Source organism: Uloborus diversus, chromosome 3, assembly GCF_026930045.1.
Source record: "Uloborus diversus isolate 005 chromosome 3, Udiv.v.3.1, whole genome shotgun sequence".
NCBI lineage: Eukaryota > Metazoa > Arthropoda > Arachnida > Araneae > Uloboridae > Uloborus > Uloborus diversus.
The window spans coordinates 207,289,997-207,314,540 of NC_072733.1; the positions used below are offsets into that span (position 1 = coordinate 207,289,997).

The 24,544-nt window shown below is 30.5% G+C and overlaps 1 protein-coding gene across 1 annotated transcript in view; it reads left to right on the forward strand.

Annotated features, from left to right (window-relative positions):
• Positions 1–24,544, forward strand: part of LOC129219402 (TBC1 domain family member 1-like) — a 122,394-nt gene that overhangs the window by 70,271 nt on the left and 27,579 nt on the right. The window contains exons 13-17 of the mRNA XM_054853791.1: positions 2,113–2,250; positions 8,467–8,622; positions 11,026–11,172; positions 16,156–16,307; positions 22,165–22,257. Of these exons, the coding sequence (XP_054709766.1) occupies positions 2,113–2,250; positions 8,467–8,622; positions 11,026–11,172; positions 16,156–16,307; positions 22,165–22,257 (686 nt within the window). The remainder of the gene's footprint in view (positions 1–2,112; positions 2,251–8,466; positions 8,623–11,025; positions 11,173–16,155; positions 16,308–22,164; positions 22,258–24,544) is intronic.

A 24,544-nucleotide genomic window follows, 5' to 3' on the forward strand; every position in this document is an offset into this window, starting at 1 on the left:
AATAGGGTTTCAATGTCTGCATTCTTTTTTTTCCTGCACTCTTTTAAAATTTGAAATATGTAGTGTCTAAAAGTGTATTCATTGATGCTAAGTCTAGTGATATTTGCAAGTGAATAAGTCTTAAGATTTTTACTTGTAAACATACTTGCCAACTCTATCTCCTGTTTTTAACATGAGACTCCTGTTTTTTGCTTCTATCTCCCAATTTCCCGTTTTTTACGGTTTTCTCCCGTTTTTGCAGTTCCTTCAATCAATCAAAAAATTTCACTTTCTTCTTAATAGATGGCGCCCTTTTCTAGTCTACCAATTTCAGGGAATAAGAATTTTTCCAATTAATAACTCATTTAGTACAAATTAATTTTTTGGAAGCATTCCATATTTCATGTTCAATGAACCACGCGCTTTGCCGAAAATTGCAGTAGATTTCAGTCCTTTTGCATCTTGAAAATATTTCAATTATTTGTAAAGTTTGAAGTTATTTTATTATGGGCTACCCTATAACTACTTATTTTATATTGTATTTTCAATATATATTGATTTCTTTTTCGGATTTTTGTAATTAAATTTTTGCAGCTACTTTTTTTGGTAGAGACTGGAGAATGTACAAAACTTTAAGCCAATTCACTCCTTATTATTTAGTTTTTCCTTTGCAGTATATTTTTCTTGCTGCTACCAATTTGCTTACATCTGCAAAAAATCCCAATTTCAATTTAAATTTAGTATTTATGTTATTTAAAAGCATATTTCAATAATTCTGTTGTGAAAATATGTTGCTGGTGAATCACCTATATACCTTCAGTGGAATCTCCTGTTTTTTTCCTTCAAAGGTTGGCAAGTATGTTGTAAATACATTTTTAAAGTTATGCAAAGTAAACAAGATGTAGTTAACCAATAGGAAATATATTTGAATAATACCAAATGCTATATGTAAATTACTTTATACCAAACAAAATAAATAATTATTATAAAAGATGTCTGGGTTTACTGAAGGAAATTCCTTGCTACTTTATCGTGATCAGTGGTTTCATAGATATTTTGCTCCATTTAAGTAATTGCCAGTTCTAGTCCTTTGATTATCGATGTTCGTAAATACTTGTCTTATTAATTTTATTTTCAAAACATGTTTTTTGCTTCAATCCACCAAAATTGTAAAGCTGAAAATGTCTTTAGCACTATAAAAAATTTGGCAACAAAGATTACTTTCTGATTACTTGTTTACTTATTGCTGCCCGTATGAGCAAGTTTCTTTTATGAGTGTTTTTTTTTTGGGGGGGGGGAGGGTTACATTTTACTTTGAAGGGTTGAACCTCAGATTAAAACAGTACTGATCTATTGTTACATGTTTATATAACAAACATCTATCAGTGGCATTTAGAGACTGCAGTATCACTCATTAGAAATTATTAATCTGGAATAACTATAAACGTATGGCTATTCCAGACTGATGATCTCTAATGAGAGTGAAACTGCAGGCAGATTAGATGCTATCAACAAACGGTTTGGTATATGCTTATAGTTTTATCTTAGCACTGGTTATGGGGCAGTAACCTGTAGCTTACTGGCCTATTTTTTTTTTTTTTTTTTTGCTATTTCAGACTAATTAGATAATATGTTTGTCCTTGCAACTTCTACATTATAGGGTGATGACCTAATTTGGCACCTTTAAATGTCAATCTTGTTTACCAGGAGCAGGCCTGCATAATTTTTTTAATAAACATGTCTTTGTAGTTTCAAATGTAAATTTTTTCCTATTAGTATTTCATAGTGATTGCTTGCAACACTGCAGATTCTACTTTACATTATATGTAAAGCTGAGAGTCAACTGGTTGCTGGGGAAAGGTAGTTTGTGATAATTACAATTGATATCTTAAATTTGTCGTTTTGTGCCAAAAGTTTGTGATTTCTGTAAAATAATTACCTATTAAAAATGTTTTTTCACAATTGTAAATGGTTTAAGTATTTTAGTGTGTTAAAAAGAATATTTTTAATGTACTGAATTATTTTGGGTTCTAAGTCGTGCAACAGGTTATAGCTAGGGCTAGAACCTGTTGCTGGCCTTCACTTATCTATTTGCGTTATGATTATTTATTTGAAACATGATATTGTTTTTAGAAAACAAGTCGCAACTTTCTGAGGAAAGAATTGTTACAGCCAAAAGAAGCACTCAAGAATTGAGAGAATTATGGCGCAGAGTTATAAAAGATCATATTTTATTGATAAGAATGGAGAAAGAAAATAAAAAACTGCAAGGTTTGTCTAAGACTATTTTATTTATAGTGCTATCAAAGATTCATACAGTTATACATGATGTTTGAGTATTTAATGTGTCAAGTACACCCTTTAAGACCCAGTTACATTACAGCATAAAACTTTCGGCTGTTTATAAATATATATATATATATATAAACATCAATAGAACAATAAACAGACAAGGTTACAACACTGATAAATGACAGAGATGAAACCAGTACTCTTCAGCAGTGGAAACTTCATCCTATGGTCGAAAGACCAAAAATTTTAATACTAAAACTACGAATAGGATGTCCAATTCCGAAAAAGTCAACATTCAGGATTATATTGGGCAAAAGCACCACACATGAAAAATGAATGCAGATTTTTAGAACTAAGATCTAAAACTAAGCACTGGGGTTTCGTCTCGGACATTAGAAGCCAAGGCTATCAATAATGTCCCTCCACCGTACCGCGAGCAAAAATCAAAAGTCTTACCTATGTGTCTGGGTGTAAAAGTAAAATCCGCGTCCATCGGGGCCATTTCTGTGCCAGCCGATAAAAATAAAAACAAAATCAATCCAATAAATGTAAAAACTAAATAAATAAGTGTGTCATCCATAAAAACAGTTCCAAAGACATTCCAGGTCGACTGAAAAACTTAATTCACAAAAACATCATTAACTGGAGTCCAAACATTTGGTTTACTCTAGAAAAAAATCATACATGTGACACGTAAAGACCGTTACAGTGAAGCGAAGTGTTGGTTAAAGGCAATACTAGAGAGAATATTATTTAAGAGATTATTTGGGAAATGGTTTTCAAGTAGTTTATTTTTAAGTAGATTAATTTCATGGTTGAATGCTGTAACCGTGTTGCAGATTCTTTTAATTCTAATGGCTTGCAAAACAATGATGCCAATAAAAACTTTTTTACTGAGTCAGGAAGAAAAACTTTGCAGACAGTTAACTTTGAATTGAAATTCGCGTCTTTTATCATAAATAGTGGTTTCACAGTTGAAGTCAAATTCATATTAATGTCAAAGAAGTTAAAAATTTTGCTATAAGAACTAGTATTTTTTAATGTGAGGGAGTTATGATAAATATTTTTGCTGAGTTCAGAAAAGTTGGAGTAGTTGATACATAATAAATCATCAAAATATCTGCAACAAAAAGGTGTAGTACTAGGATTATCAATAGAAAATTTTCTTTCATAAAACAAAAGAAAAAGTTTAGCTAATGTAGAACTAAAGTTAGCACCCATAGCAATACCATTAATTTGTTGAAAGCAAGAATTACCATTTTTGAAATAGTTGTTGATGCAAAATTTAAAAAGTTTGAGTAAAAAATCCTCATTAATATTGAGTGAAGTATTGACAGTTTTAAAAAGTTCAGTAACTGTAAATTGCAGTTCATTGAGTGGAATGTTGGTAAACAGATTTTCAAATCAAATGTTTCTAGATGCAAGGTGTCGAGCATATTAAGTAATTTGATCACATCATTGCTGTTATCGATTATCCAATACCATTGCTCTTAACAGAGCTTAAGTTGGTTTAAAATATTTTTAAGATAAAATTCAAGTTTAACACTGAGATTTTTTCCAATTGTGTTAGTGGCAGAACAGATAAAACGAAAAGAAACAGGTATTTTGTGAAATTTGGGAATTGCATAAAGATAAGGTAAATGGATAGTCTTGGGAGGGGGTAATTTCAAGAGTTTATAGGCAGCAAAGAATTTTTTTATGATGGAAAATTCATTTAGTGTGGAACATTTATAAGCAGTAGTTTTTTCTAATTTAGATTTCATTACAGAGGCATAAAGTTTTTTTACAGCAGATAGAAAAATTGGAGCTAGCTTTGTCAACAACAGTGAAAACATATGCTTCTTTAAGTTTTTTAAGTGAATTAAGATCATCTGCAGAAAATTGAAAAAAAAGAAGAGTCCCTATTGATAATTTCACAAAGTATCACTTTTAAATGAAGCAAAAAATGGTGTCTGTATTCCAGAAAAGCAACGAGTGGAGTATTGTAAGAGTAGGATATTTTTCTAATGAAATCATCTAGTTCACTGGAAACTTTAGAATTAGTTTTTGGAAAGCCTATAATAAAGTTGGGACGGAATTTGGTACCAAGTTCAAAAATGTTTTTAAGATTATTATTTTGCAGAAAATTTAGATCGCCAGTTAAAACATAACCAAAAGTAGAGTTGAAAAAATCAGTGTCAGTAAAATTAACACAATCACAATTGAAATCAAGGTATTTTTCAAAATTTTTAGCCACATCATAATTCAGCATTTTCTTGAAAAAAGAGGGATTAAATTTGAAACTAAACATAATATCAAGATCTCGAATTGGAAAAAAATTTAAGAGATTATTGTGTATTTTTGGGAGATGAAGATTGTCGAAAGATTTCTGTAAGAAGCTGAAAGTACAATAACAGGAATTCTTATCTTGAAACGAACCAACTTTATAGGTTAAAAGATTGTAGCATAATAATTTAAAACGTGAATTTTTAAAGTTGTATTGAGATAATGCATTTCTGAATTTTTTTTAAAAATTTAAGTTTTAAACGAAAAATAAAAATTCTGACAACTTTAGTATTATAGGAGCTGCAAAAGTTGTTTTCAAGACTTTCTAAAGTCTCAATAGGAGAAAAGAAAAGGGTGGGAGAGTTCCCTAAACCCCTTTTGAAACATGTAGTACCTGTATTTCTTCCAAGTCTAAAGATAGAATAAATACTAAAATTATTTGCACAGCTGCGATTAGTATTAAACATTTTATAATTAAATGAAGAGTCGAGTCCGTATGGGAAGATGGATTTGAATTTAAGAATAAAATGGGATTCCAATGAGAGCCTTTTTTCTAGTGAAAATTCAAAACCTAATATATATATATTATTATGTATATATATGTATATATATATACACAGTGAGCAAGGGCATGATTAAGGGTGCGGAGCACTTTAAAGAGTTCGGAGGTGTCAAGGAGATATTTCAGGAGTGGGACACGCACCCCACTCTCTAAGAATGGACTCCAAGTTACTTACTCTGAATACTTTTATAGCTTCAATTTTTAGTTACCTTAATGTTTGGCTCCCTTGCACCTCTTCAATAAAATCCCTGCTTGGGCTATATGAGGTTTAAAAAACACTTCTGGTTACAAACTAGCTTATGAATTATTTCATTATATCATTCCCATAAAAATATAACATTTCAAAAAACTGACAGCACTGCCATATCATGCATAACAAGAATTTTTATTGGGAAGTGCAAAAAAGAAACAAAGCAGTGAAAACATTTCTTAATAAATTATACACAAAATCACTCCAAGCGAGCTAAATATTATAAAGTTTCATATTGTCGGATCTTGAACCACACCTAGTGCATAAAAAAGCTTTTAAATTTATAAAACTCAAAACAAAGCATGAATATCTGTAAACATGTTTTAGGGAATTTTATTTTTATGTTAAGTATCTTAGAAGCCTTAACACTGCAATAAAGTTACGTTACAATAACCAACATAAAGCCTAAGGCTTTGAACTATATAATTCTTGCATTTGGATACACCCTTAATATCAAATGAAAGGTTGTTTGGCTAATAAAACATTAAAATGAAAAATAACATTTTCAGAGAAATATATTTATTTCTATTTTAAAAATTTCTTCAAAATTTTATTTTTTAACTGTTCATTTTAATATTTCAAACGATTTCAAACAGACAGGAAAATAATTCATTATTTTTATTCCAATGGTGCCCAACCTTTTTTAAAACAGAGGGCTAAACATCACATTAAAAAGATTCTTTTGAGCCAGAAAAAATATAAAATTAAAAAAAAAAATTTTTTTTTTTTGATGATGAAGGAAAACGTGGACAAAAAATTAAAATGGGAAAGAAAATTAAAAATGAAAGTTGCTGTTATCATTACTGGGTGCTTATATTATTAATGCAAAATACACATCTCTTTTTCAGAAACTTATTTCTGAACATTTGGCTCTAAATTTTAACTAATTATGGTTTTTTGCTTTGTCGCATTGAACAAAACAATGTACCACACAAGTCAGTTTCGTGGGCCGTAGCTTGACCACTGCCTAGCCTACCTCAGTTATTAAAAAAGCTATGAGTGGCTTTAGGCCACACATGCTAAGTGACCTAATGCAAAACCAAAACTTAAAAGGGTTTTTTGCAATGAATGTTTTTGTGTTTCAATGTTATCAAATCCCAGATGATTTTCCTCTGTAAAAGACAGCAGCTGTAAAGTTTGTAGTCCATTTAATATCGTTAAGAAAACTGTAAAGTAAGCATTTATAAATTATCAAATTTTTTAGAGTATGTTATTACTTAATCATAAATTTTTTAAAGAATTTTCATGATTTTTAATTCAGTTCTACATAGTATTTTCTAAAGAATATATAAACAAATAAATGCCTAGATTTGTAAGGGTGATTACTGTGATCATTTATCAAAAAATATTTTAAAAATATGTGCAAAAAATAAAAACAGTTAGGGCTTTTAAAAAATTAAAATATTTTTAACTTTCAAATTAAAAAACTGGGTAATATTTCTAAACTTTGAGCATAAGTTATTGATTTTCAAATAAGCTTAAATGCAAAAGTCTAAAAAGGTAATTCTTTTACTTGAATTTTTAAAAAATGTTATGTGACCCCACATTAGTTTCATTTTTGATTTTGATTACATTGTAAACAGAGGCACATGTAAAGACTATTTACAATTAAGTAGATAAAGATTTTTATTAAAAAAAAATTATGCTTCTGAAACTCTTAATTGAAGTTTGACTTCTTTAAGCAGTTTAATTAAAATTAATTTTAATATGGCTGTTAAGATAACTTGGAGAATGATTTCAGAACATTCTTGTAAATTAAATATTGAAGTTTATTCTTTCATATAATTTTAAAAGTCATCAGTACAATACTATCACTGGTGATTTGTGTAAATTAACTTATAAACAAAAGAAAGAATATTCAAAAACAAACTTACTTCAAAATTAATTTTTTCTGTTGTTGTTGAGCAAATAAAAATAGAATTAACTGATTTGGAGGATCTAGAAGCAGCCCATTGTTAGATAAGATGTTTTTGCTTGAGCGAAAAATAGTTTAAAATGTCTAAATACATTTAAAGACTCAGGAAATTGAGTTAACATGAGAGCGATGTTTTAAGCATGTCTTTAACGGGTGCCATTAACCTATCACTAAAAAATCTGGGACTTTCTGCTAAAATTTTGTCTTGCAAAAGCATGGGAAATACATAGCCAAAATATACCATCTGGTAATTTCTTTTTTGTCAGCAGAGAGCTTAGTTGAATTTTTCTCAGACCACTTCAGTTAAACTAAAAAATCAGTGCATGTTTTGACAGCTGATGTAGTGAGAAGGTTTGTTTGTGAAAAAGTTTATTCGATTCTGCGCAATAGTTTTTGTTTAATAAAGTGTGGAAAAATGAAGCAGCATTTAGCGCTCATTTTAATTTTATTATTGAAAAGGAAAGAATGCTTTTCAAGTAGAAGAAATAAATCTGTAAGGAGATATATTGGCAGAATGCCTGTTCTAAAACTGGTCAGCCAAATTTTGTTCAGTTGCTTGAGGTTGAAGATAAACCATGTTCTGTTATATGCAGTTGTTGCTGATGAAGGCAAAATAAGGGCAATGATCACTGGCTCGAAACAGAAGTGACTAGAACTAATAGATATGATATAGTGCAAGTACCAAGGTAATGCAAGATTTCATATGAGTTAATAATAAGTTAATAATAAGTTAAGATAAGCAATTTACTGAAAGTTTTTTCAGTAAGGAAAACTGCTACTCCCACAATTTTCTCTAAATCTATCACCTTCAAATTCTTACTTAGCATGATCTCTATGAAATGAAATGTTTCAGATAACAAAACCTTTATTTCAAAATAGGGCGTCAAAACCGACTTGAATTGAAAAATCTGAAATTTTTGAACACGTAACCATGCTACATTCAGAAAGATGGCTGGTGATATTAGAGGAAAACGGAGAGTATAAAATTCAATAGAATATACATTTTAGGGAAAAAATCTTATAAAAAAATCAATCAAACCATTAATGTTTATTAATGGAGAAAAATAATTGAAAACATTTGTGAAGAGGAAATAAGAAAGTAAATTTCATGTGTAGTTTATTACTTGCATTCTGATCTTCCCTTTTTCTAGGGTTTTGTGTGTGTGTGTGTGTTTTTTCATGCATTAATTTTCTTCATTTCAGCATCCCAAGATGCTGCCTCATTGAAAAGGATTTTATTGAGCTATGAAGATGTCACTGAAACATCTGATAATGTTGTAGCTGAGTGGGATAGAACTCTGAAAAGCAACTTCAGCAATCTTTTACCAAAATCTTATTTTAAAGAACTCATGATGCAAGGTATGGATGTTTTATTTAGCTTAAATTTTACAAAAGTTCTGTTTTATTTATTTTTTGTGTGAATCTGAATATCATGTTATGAACTTTTAAAAAGGTGGGTGTGATTACCTTGATTATGAACTAAATGCATTACCAAGTTACTTTCCAAAGTAGGATTGCTAAAGAATTGCCCCAATGGGGTTGACAATCACTAGTCCAGTGCTTCCCACCAAAAGTCAATTTCCAAACTCTCATCAGAGAGTAGGAGAAAAAAAATGCAATGATATTTTTCACTGAAACAAAGTAACTTTTTTATTATAAGAATTAGAGAGGTTTAGTCACCTTATTTCATATTTCTCCTATGCCAGTAAACCAATTTTGCTCCTGAGTAGCAGTCAATTTAAGCCTTTATAACTGGATACCCGAAAAGAACATGAAAACATGTTGACTTAAGTGGATATCAACATACTGAGTTAATTCCTAGAGAATTTCTGTATTACTTACTAACCTGTGCTTAACATTCATATTGAGAAAGTTAATTCCAGTAAATTTCTTTTCTTTTTGTTTTCTTTTTTCAAAAAGTACATAGAGTAAAATCACTAATATTTGAATAATACCCCATGAGGAATAAATCTATAACTTTTGAAAAACAAGAAAAAAGAAAAAACTTCTTGGCAGTCAGGTCTGTTAAAGATAAAAAGCCCTGCTCACACTTTGTTTGGAGAACATGTGTCCTATTGCCTTCTTTTTCTGAAGGACTCCCTTGGGTACATTTATCCTATCCCTTCCTAGCCTTTTAGAATTTCACTAACTGCACAGAGTATGGTGGCTGACTCCCCTGTATAAAAGATGGAATTCTTTAAGAGAACTTTCCTAAAAAATATTTACTCACCAAGAAATGGCAGCATAAAATTTTGAGAAAAGGCCAATATGAAAGAATGTTGATACAAAAATTGGACTATAATCGCAAGTGGATGTCAACTTATAGGGATTCCTGCAAATATGTGTCAAGATAGAGAGGTTTTCGCAATGAAATTAGCATTGGGGCCTATTATAAAAAGAATAAATGTTGAGTTACTGGGGTAGTCAAGTTATCCGGATGTCAAGTTAACAAAGTTTCACTTTGTATTTTGAAGCTCTGGAGAGCTAAATGGTTGGTATTAAAACATATTCCTTTTATTTGTGTTGCCATAATATACCCTATCACCTTGCAGTCAAATTTTTTGGCATATCGATAATTCAAGGTTCATTCTACAACAAACGAAAATTTAATTTCTCCACTTATTCCAATCACAAAGCAAACCACAGCAAGGAAAAAAGAATAGTTAAGAGAACCAAATGATTAGAGTAAATGTAGAAAGAGTGTTTACTAAATCCGAAATCTTGTTGATTTGCCTCAAATTCTAAAATGGCACAGTTGATAAAACTGTTCAGAAAAAATTCTGAATCAATAAACTGGTAAATCTTAGTGCAGTATGAAGTGTGATCTCTTAAGTGAAAGACTTAATAATAGTTTACATAGTCAATTATAAAAGAACCTGTCATGAATAACATTATTGATACTGCTAATGGTTGAAATGAAAAATGAGTCGGGTTTGACTGATGTAGTGAATTAGAGAAATTTTTAGTAGAATTCTTTTAGGACTGAAAACTTTATTTAATCATGAATAGTAATATTTGAACAACAAGTGAGATTAATTTAATGTGTTTCTTATTAATGTCAGTCATTGTCATAGATTTACTAAAATGCCAATAAAATGATTGACTCAGAAACAACAGTATTTGATTAATTTGCACCTTTTTTAATAATTTATTTTCAATTAATTTTAGAGAGGCCAATTTATGTTTTATTAATTGAATAGCCATACTAAATTTTTTATGCAATTGCAAAATATTTTAATTTTAGTACTACACATGTTTTACTTTGTTTGAATTAAATTTTTTTATAAAGTTATTTGTAATGGATTAGATTTTTATAATCAGAATGAGATAAAAATAGTATTGTTAAATTAATGTTTCAGAAAAATTGAATTGTTTACTTATATTAATAGCATAATACATGAAACTTTCTTCTTTATAAAGTTAAACATATATTTATGATATTAAATTAAGTTTTTTTAATTGCTTTTTTATCTGGCATGTTGGAAAGGATCAGGAAAGGTTTATTGAAAACCTGATGAACCCCAGATTTTGTGGCATGCTGGCTGATGAGGGGATAATACGGTACTATTCTTAGAACTAAGAAAATGTATGAACCTGTAGTAAAATAAATAATTAAACCTGCATAATGAAGAAAATAGTCAGTATAATAATTTTAAAATCTTTACTTGTTAACTGGCAAACTCTTATGTTAGCAATTTATGCTCTTGATGTGTTTCTGCTTATTTTTACAATTACTTTTCATAATTATTCTTTGTTCTGAAGGTATTCCCAGACATAGAAGAGGAGAAATTTGGATTTTTTTGACACAATATTTTAAAAATCCAGAAATGCCTGAGTTGCTACTTGAAGATTATGACAATCTTTTAAAAGAATTTACATCATATGGATATGCCATTTCTTGTGATATAGGTAAATATGTGTATGTATGGTAGTGAATGCATAACATAAGTTTAAAATATTCCTAATCAGATTGTGTTTGAGAGTTGTGTGTACGAGGGTAGATCAAATATAAACCAGAATTTGACTCTAACACTGCTGTTAGTTATAAATCTGAGGTGTTGCTTTGCCAATAAGTTGGTTTGAAGAAGGATTTTTGTGTTTGCACTAGGGATGCACTGATAAGCAAATTGGCTGATTACCAGTATTTTCAATGCTAACAATTTCTCCGTCACTTTTTTCTTTTTCTTTTTTGGGTTTTAGAAATAGTTAACAGTTTATTTCGGAGAAATTCAGACTGTTTCTCTTCTCTTTCCTAATTTTCCAAAAATAATTTCAAAATTTCATGCAATATCTTTCAACCAGTTTTCATATTAATGTTAATAAAAAATCACGTAATGTTATCTAAGCGTTATAGTTTAAAAATATTAGGAGCAGCCTGTGGTCAGCAGGCAAATTTAGAAGCGTTTTTCTATTTAAATTTATTTTTAACTTATTAGTAGTCGTTTAATACAAGTTTTTTTAATTAATTATAAAAAATATAAGGTTATCTAAAAGCACTATTCTAAAGGGGAAAGGTATTGACTCATGAAACATGATGCAAAATTGTATATATGTGTTTATTTATTCAACATAAAATATTAAATTAAAAAAATCAATCTTCAACCATCAATTTGTAAAAATATATAAAAAAAAATAAAGTATTTATGAACTTTTTTCTTACATCAAATAATGTTTAAATTTTTTTTTCTTGAATCAAAAATTACCCATTCCTTGCCCCGGCCAATACAGGATCGGCCGCACAGTTTGTGTTAAAACTGCCCCGGCCGATTCAGGCTCGTCGCAAGAAAATGGTTCCTAACTGCCTTCGACGAACCTGTGTGGTCACGGCGTTTCTAGCAGTTTTTGCTTCGGCCGAATATGTGTCAACGATCCTTCCAGGGGCAGAACCCTGTTATTGCGCTTCTCTGTTGGGTTCTGGTGCTCTTAGGGGAGTGGTAATCAAGCTCTTTTGCTTAGACAAAAGGGATGTAACTTATAGTATTTCACGAAACTTGTCGTAATTTATTTTATTTTACTAAGATATTAACCTTTCAAGTACTCTTGGATGGGACATGTATAATGCTTCTAATAATCAGGCATTATATTTTTATCTTTTCGTGGAAGCTTTGTTTCCACGTTTTATCATTAAATAATGGTCGTTTTGTCCATTCTTTGAATGGAACTAAATTGCTCGGATGTTTGCGAAAAGCAAACAACTCCTTAGGGAATCAACTTTGTATGGACCTCCTAGTTGGCCTAGTTATCCCTCTCTCAGCTGGAGGCTTTTAGTTGCATATACTAAAGTATCCTTTAGGGAAATAGGGGATTAGCCGCAAGTTTTGATCTTTTGTAATCATTTATCTTTAAAATATTTCCCACGCTTGAGCAACTGATATCTGGGCACTCAGAAGGGATTTAAAAGTCATCGGAGTTGAGATAATAAAAGAACCGACCAACAAAGGCTGTCTGTGTGTGTATTGGTCGTTTTGAAGAGCAACAATATATCAAAAAGCACCGAAGAATACTTTTTATCCTCTTAGAAAATCATTCCCACATAGTTAAAGCGTTTTTATCCATTCAATTCCCTTGCTCACAGGTTGGCTCGACCAGTCAATTGTTTGAAGAATGTTTTGTTGAGGCTTTTTGAAAGATAGATCATCTTACATTTACTAGTAAAAGAAAAAAAATGATATAGATAAAAGCAAAAGGAAAATTAAAGGAATAAAATAATTCGTGTTATGAAAATAATTGCTTTTCATCCTATCCTCTATTGTTTATTATTTTCCTGTTATGTACTATGTAAATGTATGAATATTTCAGCAAATATTAGCAATCTTGTATTTTATTGCACCATTTAATTCAGTGCCTAAAAACTAATAAAGCGAAGCGATTTTCGAATGCAAGCTGAACGGCAAAAACAACATTAAAATCCCGATAGCAAAATGGGGAGAAAAGTGCTATTACAAAGTAAGCAAAAAGCAACTCTGTTCGTTATCTGCGGCATGCGCGTTAAGGGTTTTCGGGCTGGTCATGGAATGGGTTAAATAGTAAGTTATAGTTATGAGGAATAAAATAACTGAAAAAAATAATCAAGTTGTGTCACAAAAAGCTGGGGTTAGGGTATCACCGTAAACTTTAGGAAATGATCCTGATTTTCTTCCAGAAATAAATCAAAAGAGTTAGGGGGGAGGGGTAAGAGAGTTCAGGGGAGGTTCCAGTGAGATCATGCACATAGTTGTTTATTTCTTTTATATTTCTGTCCTTCAAAAGATAATTAAAAGTAACATTAATAACATAAAATTAAACAGTAGCTGCAAGGCAGGTGATATGAAAAATTTAAGAAAATCGACCAAGGAGGACAACAATTTGATGATGATGCAAGTGTATAGAGGAGTTTGTGCATAATTGACTTGGCACATGTCCCTCTTTCTATAACGACAGCATCAAAAACTTGGCAATCTGTTAGTGTTCTTCCTCTGATACACATTTTCTCTGTAATGAAAAAGGATAGCTCTTATATATATATATATATATATATATATATATATATATATATATATAAAATAATAATAAAAGTGAAAAATATTGAAAAGACCACACCAAGAGCCCATAGATGCGCAACACAGCAAAACTAAAAAGCCAAGTAAATATATATATGTATATATATATATATATATATATATATATATATATATATATATATATATATATATATATATATATATACACAATGTTTTAAAGAAATTCTGGTTTATATTTGATCTGCCCTCGCATATATTTGCTAGAGGAGATGTGAGAGGAAAGTAATGTGTTTCCTCTCACTTAATCATTGGATTTTTAATCTTTTAGTGTTTATAATTTTGCTGTTTTATACATGTAAAGTATAAAATCAAGTCATTTTGCAAAAAAAAAAAGTCTGGTGAAACACATTTTTAGCTAATGTATTTACTATGTAGCCAAAAGTCACCAGGCATCTTCAATGTCTGTCTTTATCTTAGGTAATAAAAGGGGCATAGTTTAGCTCACTTTCTAGTGAAAATGTCATTTTGTGCATTTAAAGGACCAAAAATGATTTCCTTAAAAAAAGGAAGATTTTAATCATCTTGTATCGTAAAAAAAAAAGAAAAAACTTTGAGCTTCACAGACTAATTTACTTGCTGTATGCAACTATTCAACACAGTTTTATTGAAATTGCACATAAACAGCTGCAAGCTGTTCTATTTTTAAAAATGATCATTTAATTTTTATCTTTTTACTTATTTGTAAGTTCTTTCGTACAACAGTTTCTTAAAAAATGGTTATTTTATTTTAATGCAACATTGTACAATATATAAGCAAACATTTAATCTGAAGTCTACAAAGTTCTAAAATCCACAGACAGCTTGGTCTGAAGCTGTGCAGATTTGGAAGAGTTGACTACATAGATATGAGTGTATGTATACCAGGGTTGGCAAGTTTCTGCCGAGGCGGTTAAAACTATTGGTAGAAACCGGTTAAAACCGGCAAGGCAAAAACCACTTTCTGCCACTTTGCGACAGAAACTGGCAAAAACTCACAAAATGAGAACTTAATTCTTTATATACAACAGAAAATGCATGGAAAAAATAATTGTTAACCAAAGTACTGTAATTTTATTACAAAATTATCACAATTTTAAATCAAATCTTACATTGTTCGGACCCTGCAATTGCCTCTTAGAAAAGGTGGTTCCAAAAATCTAAACAGGTTCTCAATTTGTTACAAACAGATGAGAAATTTTAGAATATTCTTAAAACAGAAGAGCTAGCAGACAATGCATCAAGGAGCAAGCAATGTTCGTGAAACTTTCATCTATTGTATAACTGGTCCACTGTGTAATAACTGGGGTTGTGGTAAAAAAAATTTGACTGGAAAAATAAGTTTTCAGAAATGGGGCCAATTTGTTTTGCAAAGCTGTGACATTAGGTACAAAATTTAGGCAAGTAAAATTCTGGTACTGTCTTAACTTGAAGCACATGACATGATAATTTCAATCACAAACAATTTAGTGGAAGCGTATAAGTGAGCAAATTACAATCAGTAATGCCTGTTTGATTCTGTATGTCACTCCTCTTTCCTAAGCACCCCTGTATGATTTTTTTATCCTTTGTTAAATTAATCCAAATACTATGAGCCTCTGCAATTGGAAAAATCCCTTTCTGAACTAAATCAAGGGCACTAGTGTGGGATTTTATTTTTTTAAATGATGAAATGATGTTTAGTTTTTTAGTTTACTTAAGGGGCATTCCACGGTATTTTTGACATTTATGTAGAGTCCGTAACGTGACCTTTTTTGCAATAACTTTTTAATTTACTGTTTGATTAGCATATTATTTTATTTTGATCTTTTCCTACCAACACACCAACTCAAAATAAAATAATTTGTAAATCAAACGGTAAAGTAAAAAGTTATGGCAAAAAAATGTCACGTTACGGACTCTACATAATGTCAAAAATACCGTGGAATGCCCCTTAAACAAATATCATTTACTAATTACTTGAGTTATTAAAGACATTTTTAAGTTTTTGCCAGTTTCTGCCGGTTTTTACCAATTATAACCAGCTTCTGCCACTGGCACGGCAAAAACTAGTTTCTGCCGGCAGAAAGCCAACCCTGATGTATACATATTCCAAAAGAAATTATTTGTCATGCCATTGTACAGAAGATGTTATTAAAATTTAATGCAATGGTGACAACAGAGAAGTTTTCACAATATTAATGATTAAGATTTTAAATATGAGACTTTTTATAAGTTAAATTAAAATTATGTCTTTTGATTGTACTAAAATGTTATTGCTTACTGTCAAGTACAATTATATAATTGGGTTTACTCTAAGCTTGAAGTATATTGCTTTAGAAGGTTTTGTTTAAAATATTAATATTCAATTTCATAGGAAGAACTTTTCCCGACCATCCGTTTTTCAAACAAACATTGGGTTCTGGGCAACTAGCGTTGTACAATGTCCTTAAAGCTTATTCATTATCTGATACTGAAGTAGGATATTGTCAAGGCCTAGGATTTATTGCTGGAATCTTTTTGCTACATGTAAGTTTTCTGTGTTTTTTATTGATTTTATTTGTGTACATATAGTTAACTCCCAGTATCATAGCCTCAGATTTGAACCTTTAAAAAAATCTTATTATTTATAAAAACACATGGAGCTATTTGATTTTACAATCATACATGCGTGGCTGATGTTCTCTACATGATGTTTTGGTTAGCTTATCAACTTTTGTAATATTAAAAATGTTCTTACTCTTAAAAATGCAGGTTGTCAAGGAACATCTCAAAAATGTAAAAGTAAATACTTGAAATAGGCAGACTTTGATGTAAGGTGAGGAAATTGTGCATTGATGGGGCCTGTTGTATTTAGTAGGTGAAATAGATCCGCTTGCTTTTACTCGTGTGACAGGCCACAGTTTGCTATTGCCATATACAGTCGACTCCCGCTACAACGCGATTCAACTTGCACAAAATGGCTATAATGCGAATTTTTCACAAGTAACGAATTTTAGAGCTAACGCGAATTTTTTGGAAGGAAGTATCAGCTTCATTATTGGCTACTAAATATTGATTGTGTGAATGAGCAATCAATATTTAGTAACTAATTACATCCCTTTAAGCATCACTGAGCCAAAATTCCTGCACCAAACTAGTCTAGTGCATCAAATAACCACTCAGCATCTTTCATTTATTTTTTTCATTCTAAATATGTTGATATAGTTGAAGAAATGTAATAGCACTTAAGTGTCACCTCCATCTAAAGTTTGTGCAGATGGGAAGAAAAAGAAGGTTTCTGGTAAATTTTTTTTAAAAAGGCTAAGATTCTTGATATGCTCCAACAACTGCAAAATGTCAACGATAACGTGACAATAAGTAGAGTGAATCTTCCATATGTAAATTTAAAAGTCAAAACAAAAAGATATCCATAAAAGTTCAGAACTTAGTTTCAATATTGAAGCTTCTGGAGCAGTCTAGCAAAGTAAATATTATTAAAATGGAAGCTGCTCTTGTATTGTTATTGTGTGGAGTTCAGGAAAAGAAGAGGTTGCCACAAATTGAAACATTATAAAAGAAAAGGCGAAGCAACCGTATTTAAAAATGTATTAGATAAGAATAACGATCTGATCATGGAGCATAAATCATCAATATCTTCATTTTTTAACCCTTAAATATTGCTACTGTATCTACAGTACTATTATAGTGCATCATTTTAATTTTACTACATGCTCTGCATACTGTGTTGTTATATTTTATGTCTTTTATTCTCATTGGTCATTCATTTAGTGCATCTTAAAATATTTCATATAGAATGACAGTTTTTTATTTTTTAACTATAGTAAAAGTTCAGTTCTTTATGCAAGAAACTGTAGTGTATGGATAAGGAATGCTTTAGAGTAGTTTGAGGGATGTTTATAAGTGTCTAAAAGTATTTGGTATGCTTTAAAAAATTTGTATGCATATATTTTTCCACAACGCAAAATTTCGACTTATGCGAGAAGTCTTGGAACGCATCCCTCGCGTAAGTCGCGACTCGACTGTTTGTATCAACCTGATTTGCGGATGACAAAACTGCAAATAATGAATCTAGGAAAGTATTAGTACATTCTCATTGTGAATCTATAGAGTTTAATGATACTGTAGGCAATCTTTTATTATATATTGAGTATGTTTGTATATGTTCTCTAGTAGTTTCTTTTTTTTTTTGAAATTTGGTAAGTTAAACATTATTTTGGTTGTTTCCTAAAATGTCATCTGCTTAGCAAAATTCTTCAGTGCTCATCCCTAAGACTAAATGGTTAAGAATAAGATGCTGAATATCTATTGGAACACTATACAGTAGAAGACCGTTATAACGCACACCTTGGGACCAGAGCTTTTGCATTATACAGGTTATTGCGTTATATAGATCATTTCACAAATTTTGAAACTAACATTCAGAATATATATATCTATAAAAAAAACACTTCAGAGTGAGTTTTATCTGCAATGAGTATTAAAGCACTAACATTACAATTAGACATTCACAAATAAATATGTTTCACAATTAAAAGAAAGTGAAATATCCTGCACTTCTGCTAGCTTCATGGTTTGCATAACAGCTGCATCTTCACGAGTCATCTGGTATTTTCTGCTTACTATGAATACTAATTTTTATTTAAAAACTTTAAATTAAGATGGAAAGATGAAAAACTGTTCAAAAATTTAATTTGCCTAAAATTTTTTATGTTTGTAAAACAAAACAGAGGGATTTTTTAAACTTCAAAACCTATTATTTACTTCTGAAAAGTTGTACGGCTTATAGAGAATTGCATTACATAGGTCGGCGTTATAAAGGTAGTCTGCTGTATTAAACTATGATCTGTTTGCATGTTGTGCTATTCAAAAGAGTAACTAAAGCACAAGTGGGGAAAATACAGATATAAGGAAAAATTTTGTTTGATAATTTTTTTTTATGTATAAAATGTTATGCTCCTGTAAGCGTTGGAGCTTTCAGACCATTGTTTCTGACTTTGAATGCTGGAAAACCATTTCTAGTCCTATTTGCATCAACAATACAAATACGTTTCAACATCCAAATGATTTTCTCATAAAAGCTTAATGTCATATAATACTGTAGGTTTAATTCATATACTGAGTATGGAAATAAGTTTTAATCCTTTCTCCATAGATGGTATTGATATTATTTCATTCATCTTTTCTAATTTTTTGATGCATGGATTTGAAAGGTGAATATGAAAGTTATTAAATGTAGTGTAAGGCTTTTGTTTGGAGCATAAACAGAAAGTATTCATATTGCATTGAAAATTTTATATTTTTCTGCAAAGAAATGCAAGGAAGCAACATTTTGAGGAAATTCTTCTCTTTTACTATCTTTAGATGAAAACTGATATTGAAACCTGTCATTTACTAGGAAATGTTTATGGTGACCATGCTCCATCAGAGCCAATTTGCAGATATTGGCTTCATTGCTTCAAAATTGGTAATTTTAATGTCAATGACTCAGAACAAAAAGCCTTACAGAATGTCAAAAATTAATAATTAATTAATATTTATAGACTAAAATAACTTCAACTAATGCAGTTGAAACAAGCTGTTCAAGAAAAGCACCTAGAATGGCACAATAAACAGCAGGAGTTGATTTTGTAGCATGACAACACTAGGCTCTATATTCATCAACTTGTCCGGGAGGACAAAGTAGAAGGAGCAAAATGGGAGGTCCCTACCCCACCTGCCATATTCTCCAGACTTTGCCCTTCAGAATGCCATTTGTTCCAGTCGATGTAGTCGGCACTTACTGGAAGGCTCTTCACCTCATATGACAGCATACAAACATGGATCAGTAACTTGGCTGCTTTGCAAGAAGTAGAATTTTTCGCATAAGGAATCCATTTACTTTCTGAGAGATGGGCAAAGGTTGTTGTTTCAGGTGGAAAATATTTTGCTTAAAATCATTTATTTTTTTATATTCAAACAATATTTTTTGGTCTACAAAAAAGGATTTTCACTTATTTCCTTACTCAATAGATGATCTGAAGATGTCCATATATCTGTGATCCAGATCTGTGAAATGCTGTTTGCTATAAACTGCATTGTTGATCAGAATTTAGCAATAAGTTGTGCAGTTAAAAATGCCCAATATTCTGCATTTGAAACATAACAGTATTCGTTGACAAATTAACTTTTATAGTAGTTTTTCATTTTCCCACTTTCATGCAAAACTTAAAAATGAAAATTGGTATTCACAGTAACAAAATAGCATCAAATTGTCCTTGAAATTGCAACTGCTATGCAAAGCTAGTGAAAATGCATGATAATAATTCGCTTTTGAAGCATTTTTATTTAGGAATAATATAATCTGAGCTCTCTAATACCCACTGTAGTTAAAACTTTTTCTCATCAATTCATTTTGAATATTTTTTCTAAATTTGTAAAATGATCTGTATAATGCAAAACCTCCACTCCCAAAAAGCGTGAATTATAACAATCTTCTACTGTATCACATGTTTTTTTTCATTTTCTAGAAATTTTCAATGAAGATAATCCCAAAGTTTCGCTTTTACTTTTGTTATTGAAGTAGTTTACCTTTTTATAAGGTGATGATGGGAACTTACAAAATTCCATGGTTGTGCAGCTGCCTATCAGTCATGGTTAAGCTACTTTTATAGGAACAATGCTAGTCTTAGAGGATCATGCACATTCATAGCATTTACAATTGTAATCTAAGATATCCCTCCAAGACAAGCTACAACAGTTTACCCTGTCTGAAATTTAGAGATGCCAGATATCTTACACCTTTTAAAAAAAAACAATTTCTAGAGTTCAAAGCTGCTTGCTAAAGATAAAATAATGCATGTTCTGTTTACAGAACAGAAACTTTAGTGACCAATCTATTTGTTAACATGAAATTCATTAATAAACACAGTTCTAATTAGTGTTCACATTATTTCAGTACCAACCACTTATTTGTTGGTTGGCTAATGAGATTGTTTACAAGCTAAAATTAAGATCTTTGTGTAGAGTTGATATATTTTACATTTAACGTACGAGTAGCTACTTTAGTAAACATACAAATTTATGCTTTCTGTGTGGAAATGCTTATCTTTTTTGCATGTCCACTTTAGAGAAATGTATTGCAAAAATCTCAAAGATGTCAAACTCTGTGACTTTATCTGCAGATTTTAAATGTTTAAATTAGAACTTTTTGCAACTTGTTTATCCAGTTCACAAATCTTGCAGTTGAATGCAGGGTAATGTTAAGTTACCGGATTTGGGAACTTAACAGGATAAATTTGTATTTTTAAAAAGGTGTAAAAAAGTACTTGTTGGAATGACCTGAAATGAAATTCTTTTTTGGATTGTTTGAATTCCGATATTGTGGTACTCTCAGTAGAAAACCAACCTATCAAGATGAGATAATTACACATCAGATTAAAAAAATAAAATAAAAATCAGTTTTGGTCTTCAAAATTTTTTGAAAAAATCCCCACTGAAATGTTGCTGTTGTGTGACATCATCTGGTCATAGTAGATGGACTTTCTGCAAAGAAATGCTATACTGCTGAATGCATTGGAAATTATAAAACCAACAATCATGCACATTGAACTGTACTTTTGGTTTAACTTGAAATTCACTGTATAGCTACAGCATTAGGATTCAAACATCGCTGGTATTCAAAGCTACTTAGGGCCATTCCATGGAAAGGCAGACATTTTGCCCTGCACACAATAGCTAATATGTTTCATTGAGTATTAATTTAAAAAGGTTATGAAATTTTTTTTTCTTAAGAAGTCATATATATATGCTTGAGATTTCTTGAGCAACAAATTTTGTCAATCCCTTTTTGAAATTTTTGTTTTATAAAATATATTAGCTGTTATGTGTGAGACAAAATGCCCATTTTCCCATGAAATTGCCCCTTTAAATAAAAATGAGCAAATTGGCATTTATAGTAAATTTTTTTTACTTTTTTTTTTCTTTCCCATACTTTCTTTCTTCCCTCCATTATCCACATTCAGCTGAAGTTTGAAATCACACTTAACAATATTTCTTATTCCACATTTTTTTTGAACATACAATTATTATGGTTAACTATCATTCCCTACGCATTCAAATATGTTTTCATGTGACTGCATATTTGCATTTACGAAGAGTGGAACTACGTAAGAATTAGAATTGTTCATTTTGTGCTTAAATTGTAAATTTTACTTTTAAATTTAAAGTATGCATTTTCTGTTTTAAGTAAAATGTTATGTCTTAAATATTTGTTCTACATTTTAAATTAATTACCACATAGTTTAAGTTAACATGTGATTTTAAAATTGTTTAACTTCACGGTAGTTAGCTTTAATCTGTATTGCTATTTTAATGCATATCTCTGATAAGAACTGTTTCATTATAGATGAAAGAATTTCATGCCTTTTCAATGATGAGATTTATCATGTTCAATTTGGGAATAAGAAGGCTATATAAAGAGGAATTAGTAGCTTTTCAAGTGAGTGTCTAAGCTAGATTGCTAGATCTTATGATCTAGCAAATGAAAATGATGATCAAAATATTTCTCTATACTAATATTTATGTATTGCGAATGAGTAAAAATGCATTCATGTTAGACCCTAAAAGTACGATTAACTTCTCTAAAAAAATAAGCAAAAAAAGATATATTAACTTAATAAAAAGTAGAATTGTGTATGATATCAAAAGTACCATATAATCCGGTATAAAAAAGCTTTCCCCAAATAAAATCTTACCAAACATACTGAACCCTGACTTTTAGAAATTAATGTATATACTTATGTGTGGGGGGGGGAGAGTATTTTGGGGAAAATATACTTTGCTCCTTCCCCCTTGAAAAAAAATGAAATGAGTCTGGGACTCACTGTATTTAGTGGTGGACAGTAGATTCCTGCTACAATGCAAAATGGCTATAAGACGAGGTTTTCAGGAGTAACTAATTTTACAGCTAACGCTAATTCCTCACTCATAACACGAAAATTTTTGGCATAAAACAGGAAATTAATTTATTACTCCTTCCTGTTCTTTCTCTTCTTCTAATGAGCTTCCTGATACCCATGCGGTGTCAGGGGGAGACTGATAAGTCTAATTGGGCAGAATAAATTCCCATCATCTTTATATTTTAAGTAAAAAATAATAGGTAATTACTGAGTGCCGTATCGTAATATTATAGCGCTGTATTTTATTATTACCTACTGTACTTACCTTACTGCTTTATTTTATGTCTCTTTCCGTCAATGATCATTGCTTTTGTGCATCGTAACAGTATTTTATATTGAAAAAAAGTTTTTTTTTGGTACTGATAAAATTTAGTTCTTTATGCAAGAAACGGTAATATATAATTAAGGAATAGTTGAGAACAGTTTGAGATGCTGTTTACAAGTGTCTAAAATAATTTGGTATATTTATAAAATTTCTACACATACCCTTTTCCACAATGCGAAATTTCGACTACCCCGAGGGGTCTTAGAATGCATTCCTCTCGTAAGTTAATACAAACTGTATTTGTGCTTAGTGATGAAATATTCCATTTTGATTATAGTCCTAAAATTGCTAAATTTTTTTTGCTGAATACTGAGACCCAAATTGCTCACTGCTTATTGGGGCAAGACTGCATTCTAGACCCCTCCATTTTGAGAAAAGAAATGAAAGGAATGAGCTTTGATCTGCATATTACAGATATAAAAAAAGAACATTATTTTTTTTTTTTTTTTGTGATTCAAAAATTATAGATGATTGTATTTCAATTAACTAAACAGAAAGAAATGGCATTTTAAAATTGAAAATAAGAGGTTTAAATTTATATGTAAAAATTGAGCTCATTATTTAAATTATTATCTATAGATTTATAAAACATAACAGTAGGAAAAGGGTAACTGAAAATTTGAAACAGAAGGAAAATAATGATAAAGAAGAAAGGAAGCAAGGGGAAAAAATAAAATCGACAAGAAGTGAAAAGATGAAGCCAAAACACTGAAAAAAAGCTCCTGTTTGTATGGGCCAGACAAAATAAGGAAAGAAATGTACCAAAACCAGTACTAAAAACAAATAAAAAAAGCTTATATTTCTTGATAGAATGTCAACTAAATGTGACAGTTCTACCCAGGAGCGAAATGTAACCTGCATTTGTTGTAAGGGCTTACTTGCAAATCAATTCACCGAGAGGAGTCGATACAATTCTCTAAATCGCAATGATCCTTGCTCAAAACTGTGAGGAAGATGACACTATTTTTACTTCTGATAAGCATCCTTATTTTGTATTTTTTGCATCTTTGTTTTTTTTTTCCCCAACTAAAACTTTTTGAACTAGCCTTTTCCCCAAGTTGAAGTTCTATGGTACTTGGTTTTGCTCCATGCAAGGGGCAAAAGCGTCATTTTGCAAAGGTTGGCAAAAGAGAAAAAGTTTCAATAAAATAACTATGTACATCAGTACTTCTAAACTCAGAACATAGCTTCTGAAATGTTTAACAAAGTTCGCTTATATTTATCCTGAAAATATCTCTAAATGTCTTTTGATTTCACTTAAATCATAAAGCCGTGATTTGCTCCACTTTTCCCCTATCAGTTTTTTTTTTTTGATGGGATTATGAGGTGATTTCGCAGATCATTCCAGATTCTCCCAAGCTGTATGAGAGCTCCAAGTAAGATGTTAGTGAAGAAAAGTTCATATGTATGTGTTACTTAGAGATTAAGGTTGGAACAAATCTCAAAAAATGTAGGAGTCTGACAAAAAAAAAAAAAAAAAAAAAGTGTGATTTTTTATTTCT